Source organism: Anas platyrhynchos, chromosome 14, assembly GCF_047663525.1.
Source record: "Anas platyrhynchos isolate ZD024472 breed Pekin duck chromosome 14, IASCAAS_PekinDuck_T2T, whole genome shotgun sequence".
In the NCBI taxonomy this organism is placed as follows: domain Eukaryota; kingdom Metazoa; phylum Chordata; class Aves; order Anseriformes; family Anatidae; genus Anas; species Anas platyrhynchos.
The window spans coordinates 15,217,228-15,232,252 of record NC_092600.1 but is presented as its reverse complement, the minus strand read 5'-3'; the positions used below and the strand labels follow the sequence as shown (position 1 = coordinate 15,232,252).

Genomic DNA, 15,025 nt, shown 5'->3' with positions numbered 1-15,025 from the left:
CCTCTCTACAAGAAAGACATTGAGGTGCTTGAGTGGGTCCAGAGAAGGGCGACAAAGCTGGTGAGAGGTCTGGAGAACAAGTCCTACGAGGAGCGGTTGAGGGAGCTGGGCTTGTTCAGCCTGGAGAAGAGGAGGCTCAGGGGAGACCTTATCTCACTCTACTGTTACCTTAAAGGAGGCTGTAGCGAGCTGGGGGTTGGTCTGTTCTCCCACTTGCCAGGGGACAGGATGAAGGGGAATGGGCTAAAGTTGCGCCAGGGGAGGTTGGATCTTAGGAAGAACTTCTTTACTGAAAGGGTTGTTAGGCATTGGAATAGGCTGCCCAGGGAAGTGGTTGGATCACCATCCCTGGAGGTCTTTAAAAGTAGAGCTTAGTGATATGGTTTAGTGGAGGACTTGTTAGTGTTAAGTCAGAGGTTGGACTAGGTGATCTTGGAGGCCTCTTCCAACCTAGATGATTCTGTGATTCTGTAAGTTATGTTGCACTGTGACAAGGTAATTCCTTTCAGTCATTTTTCAAGATAATTTCTTCTGAAGTTGGATAGTACGTGCTACATTTTCCTGAGCTGTTCCAGGGTCCAGTCTTTTTATGATCTATTTCTATCTGTATCTTCTCTGTTATGTCAGTTATAAAACATGACTAACACTGTGAATAATCATGTAATGAGAATGATTTCTCGAGTCAAATGAGTTATCTTTCTCCTCTTGGAGCAATGTTTAGTTCTTTAAAGAGGAATATTTTTTTTCAATATTCATTAAAATTATACTTTGCATTTTCATCAAAATCTCAGTGTTTATGTGAAGTGAACTTGTTTCACTTCACACTTGTGGCTAGTCAATTAATATGCCCTTCTTCTGAAGGGGGAAACTGAAGCATATAAATATCAAGTCACTGAGGTAGGTACAGCATGGCATTGGCAGGAGCCAGGAATAGAATTCAAACCTACTGCCTTAAAATGACAGAAATAGACTCATCCTCCAGGCAAAATACAAAAGCATGAAAATATTTGGAACTTGACAGCATGGAAGTATTGCATGCTTTTTGAAAATGTGTCATTCCAGTATATCAGATAAAAGATACCTGTGAGAAAGAAAGAGATATTTGCACAAAATAGCATACATAGGATTATATTGTATAGAACTCTATCAATATTTTTAATATGCTCAGTAATTTTTTCTGGACATTAAATACATTCTTATACTTTTTGTAAAGTGTCCTGGGGTCTTATTATGTATGGCAAACATTAAACCGCAAGCTCTTCACAAAAATTTTAAAATACGGTACACACAAAATACATCCATATTATGAAGCAGACTCACGCCAGTATAGTTCATGCACATTTGGGTCATTATGATTATTTCTACTCTATTTTGCACTGTATTTCTGTGCTAAAAGGCAAAGTACTTCAAAGTCTTGTTTTTTTAATTGTAAGGCATATTATCAGCACCATACTAGGTTCTGCCCAAACAGGATATTTAGGTGGTGGGTTAAGATGTGAAAAAACAGAAGATGGGAAAGGGAAAAATAATCACTAAGACTGAGGACACTCCCTTCTACCCCAACAGAAAACTTTGAGTGAAGGGAAAACTGTGAGCAGTTGCAGCTTAAGAACTTGATTATGTGAGTTGGCAATAATTTACTTTGTAAATCAAAGGAGAAGCTAGAGCAATATAGTTCTAGAGAAAAGATGTGACACTAAAAGGGCCTTGACCCAAATTTTCTACTTGGAATAGTACCTCTACTGTTCTGTTTATGCTGGAAGACCAGAATACCATGTCTGTGTTCTGTCTAACCATGTATTTATTTTTTTGTGTGTGGGGACCATTTTTTTTAGAATCCCTTTCTAAGCAAAATCTTAAACTGTTTTTATCAAGTATCAGGCAGTTCTGTAGGGATAAAGGTACCCATGAGAGTAAAGCATTAGCGAAGAATATGTTGAGTTTGTTGTAGGTAGTGGGGGGCAGCGTGCTGAGGAAATCTCATTTCCCAGAATAAGATTAAGCCACAGAAGAGGCCAAAAGCGAAGTACGATAGCCTATTCAGACCAACATAAGCTGAAATTGTGGTGGATAGACAGGGCAGTTCCATGAGCACATAGAGGTTGTTTATAGAGAGTGGTGATAGCCTGGAAGAACAGTGTTGAGCAAAATGAGGTCTCTTGAACTTGAAGTGATTTGACGACACTCAGCATTTCACAGATCAGACCCTTAATTCAACTGGCAAAATTAGCTGAACTAGCGCTAGTGAAGATTAGATCAAACTGCTTCCTAGACCATTGGACACAAGTTCATCCAAAAGTGTGCGATGATGAGGCAGAGAAACACAGCACCCTTAGAAATGCAGTACCTTCCAGTGGCACACTTACTGTAGTAGTTCAAGTTATACTGTCTATCTGATCACATGAAATAAGAAAGAAATCAGGGGAAATAGGAAGACACAGCACTGTGTACAAACTATTTCATTTCCTTGATCACATCAATGTTACAGAGTAATGTTAGATGGATAGACAGAAGGCTTTAGCCCTTACAATTTTTTTATTTTTTTATTTTTTTATTTTTTAGTGATAAGACCTACATCCATGTCACCTGGTATTTTGTTTCTGACAGTGGCTTGTTAAAGATCCCTAGGTACAGTATAACAGAGCTGGGAGTAAAGTAACACGGATTTCTGTGTTCTCCCAGCCTCCAGTGACTGATGACATTTAGTAGTCCTCCTCTGATTTTTGTCTTTGACGCCTCTAATAGCTGATATAAAATACAGGTATTCACAGCATCCTGTAGAAATGATTTTCACAGCTTATTTCTTATTTTGAATATACACCATGATTTTGTTCAGTGTTGTGCACTTCTTGCATGAAAAACAGCAAACAGTAGGTCTCTGTTGTTTCTGTGGTACTTCAAATTTTATAGGTTCTAACATAACCCTCTGTAGTCATATTGTGTCCCTTGACTGAAGAAACCAAGTATTAGCCACAGTCCATTAAATGTAATCATGTAATCATTTTTGTCACATTTGTCTGCTTTTCTACTCTCTCTCTCTCTGGTATTTCTTTATCCTTCTGATGAGAGTCTAGAACAGCACACAGTATCCAACACTAGGATGCATCTTTCCTGTGACAGTAACATATAGATACCCTGTGTTCTCTTAACATTTGCTACTAATTCAAATTAATTTATTGGTTTTTTTGTTTGTTTGTGTGTGTGTTTTTTTTTTGTTTTTTTTTTTTTTTTCTGATGCCATTAAACAGTTGTTTTTTGTTTTGTTTGGTTTTGTTTTTTTTTTGTGGACCTGCTTTTTACAACTATTAGATCTTTTTCCTGATTGGTAATAGCTAGTTGATAGTGAGTGACTGTGCTTGAGTAGGATTGTTTTTCCCTTGTGTTCAGGACTTTCAGGCTGCAGTACATTTGTCCCCACAGTGTCTGCAACAAAAATATTTCAACTTAAAACTAATAATTTTAGCTTTGAAGTAGAGGGAATAGGATGATTTGCTTTTGAAATTGTAAATTGAATGAAACTATTTATTACCCTTTATAAATTTACAGCAATACACTTGATCTTCGTTTTACGATATTGTGCTGGAAAGTTAGACAAAGAAATCTGCTGTACAAATGTCATTTAATCTTGCTGCTTCAATAATAAATAAGTACAAATAGTTGTTGCTTTTCAAGCTAGAGGCATCACATTTACACTCTTCTACTTGGAGAATACTATGTATCAACTCAGCTTTGAATGTGGTTTTATAATCCACCTGAGGAGGAAGATGGACAGAGGTGTCATCTTCATCTCCAGTCACCTATGAGAAAACTAAAAAGTTTTCTTTTCATTGGGGAAATGCAGTGGCAGCTCCTAACTAATGAGTGCAGGAACTCTTTCAGCTGTCAAACCTATGAGGAGGATGCAATAACATCTTGTAAATGAGCTGCTCTTTCACACAGAAGGTAAAATTGTGTCTGAAAACACAATATATTTTTTCAAGAATATAATGTTTTATGCAGCAGAGGAAAGAAAAGATGTCTGAATTTTTCAGGAAAAATCAATAAACTTTTTGACAGCTATGCTTAAAATTGGTGAGGCATAAGTAACATGTCACATACAGAATGAACCTGTTGTGTTCATGTATGTGTGAACCTGGATTCTTTAGTGTCTTCAGGGTTTAAAAGTGTTTTCATCAATCGGAGTTCTACACAAGATTAGAGTAGAATTCCAAAGAATATATTTATTGATCTATGTCTTTTTTTTTTTCTTCAGGGTGTTCTTGAGAGCCATCAACAAATTTGCAGAGACAATGAACCAAAAATTTCTGGAGAATATGAATTTTGAAGTCCAAGTAAGTATTAAGGTTTTTAGCTGAGTAGAAGTAGCACATGTATTCTAGTCTGTCATTCTGGTCTCTCAGAGCCCTTTTGATATTTTGTTGGTAGTAAAAATACTATTAATTTGAGTTCTGTGGGATCAGACTATCTTTGATATGACGTGAAAATCTGACTTCAGTTTTTCATGATAAGGGACAAAACTGAGGAATTTTGAACTGTAGTTCACTTAAAATAGGCAAGCAGACAACCCCTTCCCTTTTCCCCCCTTTTATCCCCCTTTTTTTTGGGGGGGAAAGTGTGTTCAGAAAGGCAGCCTTTCAGATGTAATGCATATAACTTTTACAATATCACATATATGTACATAGGGTAGAATGAGTTGAAATTTGTTTGATGCTTAGATTATTTACCAGTTAGAATTTATTTTTAATTTTTATCTTGCCTGATATTTCTTTCTTTATTTTTCTCCTTCACTTTTTACTTGCTTGTTTTTTGAGCATTTGCTTTCAAAAATAATTTAAATATGGGCTTTTGTTAGTGTGCTTACTGTCATTCTTTTTAACATATCTACTTTGCCATGCATGACAAAACAAATAAAATGTATTTGGTGGACATAAGTATGGCTACCAGAACCATGCTAGCTACTGTAAAGATTGTGTATATGTAAAAATTTTACCAAGGCACTCAATACCTGTTTAAAATTTTAAAGCAACAGTCTAACCTTGGAACTTTTATTTAAGATAAACTTCCTGTGGTGTTTCTGCACTTTCCAGAGTGTTATCAAACATAACCAGGGACATAGGAGTTAAACACTGAACCTTGTAGTTCAAGGGAATATATTAATGCTTGTGCTTTTACTCATGGCTTGTCAAATATCTGAAGGCTTTGAGTAACCTGAACAACATTATAGTAAATGAATAATGCCATTAAAGAATTGTAATTTTCACAAGAGACTTAAAAGTGGAAGTGAGGCAGATATCTATTTTTTCTTCATGAATAAAAGTTCTGAAGACCTTCTATAACAGCACCCTAAATACACCTTTTCTAAAAAGCTGCTGTTGGACTGAAAATGCCAGAACAATGCAAAATATATTGTCTAATCTTTTCTTAATTAAAAATCTAAATTTGGACACCCACAGTTATCTGTACTTATTCAGATCATAGCTCAAAATTTAATGTCTTAAATATTGTTATTGTTTTTCATGTTTACATCATTTGAAAAAAATCTATACATAGGTAAGAGTTTTGCTACTACTCAGACTGTGTAGACTTGAGTACAGAAAAGCACTTAAAGCAAAATATATATATATATATATATATATTTGAATTGAGAAACCTGAGAGATCCTTTAGTCAATCTTCTTCATTTTCTGAGGATCAATTTTGTCTTGAGCTATATAGTTCAAGAAAACTTTTAATCATTACTAGGAAATGAGAACAAAAAAACAGATATAATTTGTTTAATGACTTGTCCATAAGCAAGCATGAGCATTAACTCCAGGTAAATGGGTTCCTTCCATTGTTTATTAAATAGTTTCCTTCACAGTTTCTCTCTAAGGCTGTTATTATTTTTAGATTTAATATTTGCCTTTCAACTGTTGTTTTCAAGTATTTTTAGTTTAAAACAAGCAAGCTATCCTTCTTTGTGTAGCTGCTGTGGTACTTGCATATTTTTATTTTACCTGTTAGGTACCAAGAGTCTAGTATAATGTAACTTTTGTTTTAACTGATGTTTTGCAAAAGAAAATTCTAAATCAAGCTTAATTTCATTTTTATTTAACCATTACCTCATTGATGGGTTTTCTGGATACAGAATAGTTATGAGAAAATCAAGTCAAAGTTTGAGATGCTTTTCCAGCATAGGAGAGCAAGTTGGGATGTCTTTAAGGTGTCTGTATTCAAAAGAAATTTAGGGTTTTAAAATAAATACTTTAATGAAAATAAACAATACATTTACATTTCATACGGAATGTATTTATTGCCAGAAGTCTGCAGATAGAAACAAATATTGCTTTTTAGTATTCAGTTAAAACTCTTGCATTATAAACATTACAATGCAGTGAAAGTATCAGTAGGCAGAAATTGGCAGTTGATGGAAGCTTGGTATCAGAAAGATAATTCAAAACTTCTAACCCGTTTGGAATTTCTCTATATAGAACAATATGTATACTATACTATACTATACTATACTATACTATACTATACTATATAATTACATACTATAATATATATTGAGTAATATATACTATATTCTATAGGAATAGTGTATGTCAGCATAGTGAAAATGCTGGAGTTGCATACTGGCAAAGTTGAAAAATTATGTTAAATTATGTTACAAAGAATGAATTCTTTGTAAATGAGCAAATGATTTATACTGTTTTAGGATCGTGTTTTCTTATGTATGGTTATTAACAAATAGTTATTAACAAACAATTATAGAAAAACTCTAATTAAAAGTAATTAAAAGAAAGCCATTTAAAGCATGGTGAAGTAGATCTGTGCATTTTTCACTTGGCAGAGTGGTTACGTGACTGTGTAGCAGACAACCCAGCCAAACAAAACAAGTAGACTGTGAAGTAATTGAGCAAATAAAAAATAATACATCTAGAGCAAAAGCAATGCAGAATTTTGTGCTAGTCTGTTGAAGGTTGTTAAATGGAGGATAAAAGGTTCCTGGCCTTTTTCCTGCTTCCAAAGCAGAATTGCTTTTTTACTCACAATGTGATTCAGTCAGAAAGTGAAGAAGAGGTATCATTTAGGACCTGTAAAAGGATGTGGCTGCAATCTTTAAAACTGTTCACAAACTTAAAGCCATAGGTTCAGTGATGAAGCTGTTACTTACCTCAGAGACAAATACCAGAGCTGCACAGCACAGCAGTGATGTGCCATTCTACATAAATTTTCTGCCTTAGCCTGTAATAAACTGGGCACATGGAGTCCATTTATGTGAAAAGCCCTTTTTAAAATTCCAGTGCTTAGTTATCTACAATAGGTCTGAATATTGTGACTGTCACTGACAGTGGTCAGCCAGGAAGTGCCATAGCTGTTGTTTGGTTTGAGAGTCATTATAAAAGATTCTTACGGGTAACTTAAAAGAAGTTGCATGATGTCTGAATTTATATGCCTGCAGGGCAAGTAAGTGTTTTTTTTGTTTGTTTGTTTGTTTTAGTGTTTTTTGTTTGTTTTTGTTTTTTTTGTTTGTTTGTTTTGTTTGTTTTTTTGGGGGGGGGAGGGTGGGAGGTTGTTTTTTGAGTGCTGCACGCAGACTTTATATTCTAAATGTATTCAGATCTGCTTCAGGCACTCTTCGAAATCAAATCAGATTTAGAAATTGCATGCAACAGGTGTTGTTCAATGTAATAATCAACATAACCTAGTATAATAAAGACAGGAATAACTAAGAGGCATTTGGTACAGAATATTTACAGCTGTATTGAAATAGAAAATTGAGAGTTGCAGAAGAAACAATTTTATTGGGGAGAAGAGAGTGTATTGCTATTGTGTTTGACCAAAAATAGACCATGAAGCAAAGACGGAAGAAGGCTTGCAATTGTCATGGTACTCTAAGTTCATAAATGCATACTGTACATGTATAAACAAGGTAGGAATCTTGCATCATACATGAATGTGCATTATTAAGTACTGAAATTAAACTGGAAAATATAGACTTAATGCATGCAAATCTGAAGTTTAATAGGAGTTGCTGGAATAGGTAAAAAAAAAAAAAAAAAACTTCCATATTTAGCAGTTTATATCCTCTTCATGTCTCTGTATTTGAAATACATTGTTGGATTTAAGTTAAATACAAAGAATCATAGAATATTCTGAGTTGGAAGGGCCTAACAATTATCATCAAGTCCAACTCTTGGCTTGATACAGGACTACCTAAAAATGAAGCCATATGTCTGAGAGCATGGTCCAAATCCTTTTTGAAATCTGGCAGGCTTGGTGCCATGACTGTGAGTATTGAATCAGACTATCCTGGAAGTCTGTGAAATGTTTCTCACTTAAACATTCTAAAAAAAATAACTCATCAGACATCTGCCTGAAGGGATTTAGCTGATTTTACTTTGGGAATAATCTGGATTAAGTGACCTGTCACGTTTCCTTCCAGATGTGTTCTGTGTTTACAATGAGAATAAATTCACTGAAGGGTAAACCATACCACCGAAGGTTTGCAAGTACAGAAAGTGTAATAGTTTAAGCTATTTTATTCAGGATGAATATAGTAAGGAGATGTATTGATGGCACACAAGGAAAATTCAAAAAAAAAAAAAAAAAAAGGTAAATTAGGAAAGCAAGTCTGAGTTTAGACTTTCTTCCTAAGACAGTGATGGTATATCTTAATGGTGTTCAGTGTCTTCTTTGATTTCTTTGTTGCATTTTGTGTTAATTAAAAGTCTTATCTGTGAGTTTATAAATTGTTTATATTTTCTCTTTTCCCTCTTCACTTTCTGCATGTGCTCTCAGTATTGCAGTTTTGATTTTTATTACACAGTCACTGAAGCACTGTTTTAAAAGTGTGGATAAGGATTTAGTCAGATTTTGCAAATGTCTGGCCAGTTTGGTGAAAATAAATTATTGGTACTGAAGAAGTAAAATGCTGAACAGTTTTTGAGAGAGAGAGAGAGAATTGCAAATCACCTAAGAAATCAGATATGAAAAACGGCTAGTAGCTTTATTACCAAGTGTCTCTTTTCCTTGGAAATAATAGATACAATACAGAAAGCAAACCAATGCTTGAAAGACCTTTTGAAATTCTTTTATGTGACTCTAGGCAAGTTGGTTGTGCAGACCTGCCTTTTCTTCTATGTATTTACTAAACATGCTGCCACAAAGAGGAGTGCCATGAAGATTGGGTGTGATTTCTTAGGGAGTTACTTGTAAATTATGCTCAATCATAAATCAAATTAGTATTAGTATCTATTCTTTCTGTGCTTTATTAGAATGCATATTTCAGTGCATTAGAGGATTGTATGATTGATGTAAATACTCATTTTAACCTGTGTAATAACTCTTGGGTAATGTATTGCATACTAATATTCTTCAGTGCAAAGCCATTGGCTGCATGCTTAAGGGGAATTAGCCTACAAAGAAAATTGATTTCTTATGTAAAGCTAATAAAGTCATTGTCAGAGTCCAATACTCTGTAACCAGGTTCTTTTAGATGCTCCACACATGTGGGTTGTAATGTTGAATATCAAATTTACTTAGATGAAGATAGCTTATGTTACATGAGGTTTCTGACTTAGCGGAGTCTTACTGAAAACACAATAAAAGTGTAACTTAGACTTTGTAAATTTTAACAATTGCAGTACACTGTTCAATTACAATACCAATGTGATTCCTGTTACCAGTCTCTGTAATATGCTCACAGTCATGAAGCTGGTTGTCCCAAGTCTCTGGGAAGGAATAAGTGGGTTGATGGAAGCTCAAAACTTCTGCTATTTTCAAAATATTTTGTTAATTGCTTAGTTTTTATATTCTATGTTGAGCTGAGCCACATATGCATTCCCTCTATGCTGGTCTGGCTATCTCAGAAATATCTCAGAGATATTCACTCTTTTGTAATTAACTTGGGGTGAAACATTTATACCACCAGTTCATCCAGTCAACTGGGATACAGTCAGTTGACCCACTCATCTGTCAGAGCTGTTTATCTCAAATAAAGGCCCTGCTCTGGTCCCCTTTGTGGTGAAATACCCACATTGTTCTATACTGTTCCAGTCAGACACTGCATCTCGGTATGAATTGTAGTGAATAACTGCTGACTAATTATAGGAAAGGGTCACTTCTCAGCTCTAGCTGGGTCTCTGAGGGCTCTGTCCCAAAGCCAACAGCTCATCACTGGAGCTCATGTCGACAAGCAGCAAAGTGTGAGCATTCATGCTCAGCAAGAGAGTTCTGATCCTCGTTTTGTGTCACTGTCCTACTTTATTTCAGCCCTATCATGTGCTGGATAACTTGATACTCAAATGCAAAGCATCTTGGAATGTTATTGAGGGCTTAAGAGAAATCAAAACTTGTATCATAGATAAACATTTTGCATTTTTCATCTATCCATATGTGCCACTTTTTATTATTCAAAGATTACCTTGCCCTGCTGGGTTTTCATGTTAGTTTTGGTATTCAAAAGTTTGCAAGTTACACTGTTGTAATTCAGAACACTGCATTTTTTTTCAGTCATCAGAGTATTCTGTGAAAAAAATTAAATGTATTTTATAAATAAGGATATTGTGTCTTCAGGGTGTATTTCTAACAAAGGTAGCATTGAACTTGGAATTATTATGTGAATAAATGCAGTGATAAGACATTGCTTTTCTGTCCATAAACAGGAGTGATTGGAGAAATGTTCATTTTACAGGTGTAATTAACACATGCAAACTGTATTCCCTATATATTGATAAATACAACTGACAGACTCTAAATTGATCAAATTAGTCTTCAATAACTTTGGTAAGGGGATATAGAGGCTTTTAAGAGCATAAATAATGTTTTTCCTGGGGAAAATGCTCTGAATTAGCATGTTAGTGTACTGTCAAACATTAGATATGAACATAATGTAAATGTTTTTAGTAACGGGGAAAGATCTACAGCTTTATCTAGTGCTAATATTCAAATGTAATTTTTAATAAGGCTGTGATTGGTGTGGATAAATTCAGACCATCTTTGAATTGTATAAATGTCTCCAATCAAATGCCATTTGAATCTGCTCATCTATACGAAGTCTTCTGAACTGCAAATATGTACAGACAGAAACAGCTTCCCTAAAGACTTATTGATAAACAAGTCTGTTAAGTAGAGTTTTAGGTAGGCTTCCCAGGAATAAATGTAACACATGATCTTCTTGATGTTACAGAGAGGATATTTTCAAGTTTTACTTATTTTAGGAAAGATCTGTGGTTTTGTGTGCTGGTATCTATTCTATATGGTTAGTTGTGCACAGGAGGGTTTTCCAGGCAATAAAGGACAAAGGTCACATAAGTTTTTGATGAAACATTAGATTCCTAGAGTATTTAATGTGGATTTCCAACATAGGATTGTATCTCACCATTTAAGATCATTTAAAAGCTCTTAGTTATGGAATTTTTTTAATTTGTTTTGTTTTGTTTTGTTTTTCCATCCTTCAAATTGCTGTTGATTGCACTTACTGTTTTCTTTCTACTTTCTCCCTAATAGCTATTATACATATTTTTAGTTGTAAATATCTTTTTACCTTTATGTAAATGAAGTATTTAGATGAAGTATCTAGAACTATTGTTGACTATTTAGAAGCTTCTTAAAGCATTATTTACTTCCTTGAATTTGTGTTTCCTACTGGAGTTTCTTTTTTCCCTCCTACCTCTAGCATATGAGAGAAGTATTTTATTTTGATTGCCTGGAGAACAAGTAATCTGCCTTCAGAAATGAAAGGCTCTGCAATGGAAATATAGGCTTACTTTCTCAGTACATGATGCAGTACTAACAGTAGTTATTCAAGGCAGTATTTTGTCCTTGTTTCATGTAGACAGCTCTTGACAAAATACACTTGGATTTCACACACATTATTGTTGAATTAGAGCTCACAGAGAAGAGGGTAGATACTTTCTGAAGTAGGTGTCAAACAAAGTGTAATTACATTGGGTGCCTTTAGGTCCGAGCTGTTAAGATTCACTTGCTTGTAATGTATTTCACTTCTGCTGTGGTTCACGGTTTAGTGTTGTTAGCTAATGAATCTCATATAAATGTATTTTAGCAGTATTCATTCAGCTACTGTACTATCAAGAGGAAATGTGTAGTAGTGGTTATTAAATTTCAACTTTCTTGCATTTCTGCTAATTGCATAATACTAATGATGTACAACTTTGCATAATATAAAAATCTCAAATTGTTTGCATCATTTGGTTTCATAAATTATTCAGTATTATGCGTAGTTTAGTATTGCTTGGCTTTGCTCAAAACCATTATAATTTCCTTATATTTAATTTACAGCTGTGGAACAACTATTTTCATTTGGCTGTGGCTTTTATTACCCAAGATTCACTGCAACTAGAAAATTTTTCTCATGCAAAATACAACAAAATCCAGAACAAGTAAGCAAAAATATATACTTCATCATATGTCTTTAATTTTTTATTAAAATGACGATAAAGATCAGGGTAAAGATACTTTTTTTTTTTTCTAGATATGGAGATATGAGACGTTTAATTGGTTTTGCTATCCGTGATATGTGGTACAAACTTGGTGAGTAGGCAAATGAACTTAATTATAACTGATGCATAACATATTGCATGTTTTGCTGAAAAATATCTGATGTGAAATGTTTTTGTAAATATTTGTGGAATGTGACACTGTAAGATGTTTTTACTCTCGTGACTAAACTTGGTACTGACACGAGATACTTTCTGAGTATCATCTATTATTTATTACTACAAGAACTCCCAAACTTCTCTCAAATTTCAAAGATGGCTGGACTTTATTTTGCTGAAATTTAGAACCAAATAACTTTTCCCAGAGTAGGTTGCTCCTGATTAATGTTAAGTGTGTGTATCTTAAAGGTAGTCATGGCAAAAGTCTTTTTTGGTTGCTGAATATATAGTAAGTTCTTTAAAATTAAAATGTCAAACAATTAGAGCTCTTGTTACATCCCATCAAAGGGTCACCTTCATGAATACAAGGCAGGATTTAAACGGGTTGACTGTATGTGAAAGGGAAGGCATGATTTATCCTGAACAAAGTACCATAAGCAGAATATGAGGGATGTTAAAAACTGTGTTACTTAATCTATAGATCTTAAGGACCCACTAAGCAGATAACTGTATACAGGTGAACTGTGTTTTTACCTGGTAATCTTTCTGTATGCACATTGATTGAGGGCTCATCCTTTTCATTGTTAGGCAAATAATAATAATAATAATAATCCTGATTTCCATTAAACAGGAAATTCTCTTTTGGCAAGAGGTTTAGGCTGATGAAGTATCCAGTTTATGATTTCCACCAATTGGGTAATAACACAACAGCTGAAGATACTACGTAGGAAGTTGAAGATGCTGTTTCTGACTGATTTTTAGGATGAACTTGAACTTTATCTTCTCTCAGGAAGGCAGGGGAGATTTAACTTCCTGTTTTATTGCAATAAATTTGTTATTGATTGTGCCAAGAACAGCAGTGCTAACAAGAAATATTCAAGATGCATTCAGGAAAAAATCTTTTGAAGACACTGTTTCAGAGAGTAAAAAATTATTCTGAAATTTATACCAGAATGGAATGTCCAGTCTAGTAGTGTCAGTGTTACCACGGATAGACAGCTCTGCAGGTTGGAGCATGTATACAGCTAATTTCATAAAGAAATCAGCATATGGCATTCACATGGGTAGTGCATTGTATGTTTTCCTTTTCCGTATAATTTATTATTTTATTCATAAATACAGTATTGGGCAGTACACATACCTGTCTGCCTGATACACCATATTTGTTGCAAAGAAATGTTATTTCAAAACAAGGGGATATTTAAAAAAAAAAAAAAAAAGGCTTTTTCTATAGCTTTAATAAAAAGGAGTCTGCAATCTGAAAAGCAGTACAATGTCTTGAGTATAAACCATGCTGGAGGTTTACAGCAAGACTGATATAAATTGTCTTGTTCTTTGAGGCAGATGATCTTCCTTTGTCCATTTAAGTCGTTGTGATGTTTGAGATGTTACTCTTGATCTCTGAAAAGGAAATGACAGTTGCTGATGGCAGCATAGTCTTTCAAAAGAATTTTTTTTTCCCTGTCCAGACAGTCATGTGCTAAGGTCTTTTTTTGTTTTTGTTTTTGAGTCTTGGTCAGGCAATGGATATTGCTATCATTTAGCTTAAGATTTCTGCTTTTTTTTTTTTTTTTTTTTTTTTTTTTACTCATATAAGAGGATTTTGTTGGAGATTAATTTTACAGGTGAAGGAATGATACATGATGCATAATACATGAATGATACATGATACATAATACATGAATTTCTGTGGTTTTCAAAAATTAGATATACCTGTTATTATAGGTTTTATAGGGTAGATATACCTACCCTATTAAAGTGATTCAGTTGTCGTAAGATTTTTTTCTATCTTGATATTACTGATTGTACTAGGATTAGTAATAATTTTTATCAACATGACTGGAAGAAAAAATAATGTTGTGAACTATTAACTATTGACATCATTGTTCAGTTATGCTTAAAGTTACAACATTATGGCACCCATGTGAGGGAAGAATTAGGTTACTTTTATTTATGGAATAAGTCCAGTCATATCTCTTTGTGAGAATATTTTAATATTTTAATTTCCTTATAAGCTTCAGGCAGATATTCTGAGACAGGTCATTGGATTTTGATGGTGGTCTAATCCATCTCTCTTTTTTTTTTTTTTTAATACTATGTGGCATTCCATTTGAAACTCTCTTGCTGAGAGAATTTGAAGGATTCCTAGCTTTTTATTATTATTATATTATTATTATTATTATTACTTTCTACTCAAAGAATTTAAAAGAGGATGTTTACCGGTAAAAAAACAAAATGTTCATAGAAAATGTCAACTCAGCTGGCATACGCTTATATTTCTGGCATTGAATTCTGGCATCTTGGAATGAGGGTATATTTATTAACTTTTTTTTATCTTTTGAAAAGGGGTACAGATGAAGTTCTGAAGTTCTGAGGCTGTTATTACCATAGGCATTGAAAAAAAAAATGCTTTAAATGATTGCA

The 15,025-nt window shown here is 34.0% G+C and overlaps 1 protein-coding gene across 1 annotated transcript in view; it reads left to right on the top strand.

Annotated features, from left to right (window-relative positions):
- DOCK2 (dedicator of cytokinesis 2) overlaps positions 1-15,025 on the top strand; it is a 188,867-nt gene that overhangs the window by 129,471 nt on the left and 44,371 nt on the right. The window contains exons 30-32 of the mRNA XM_005024959.6: positions 4,253-4,331; positions 12,285-12,385; positions 12,478-12,536. Of these exons, the coding sequence (XP_005025016.4) occupies positions 4,253-4,331; positions 12,285-12,385; positions 12,478-12,536 (239 nt within the window). The remainder of the gene's footprint in view (positions 1-4,252; positions 4,332-12,284; positions 12,386-12,477; positions 12,537-15,025) is intronic.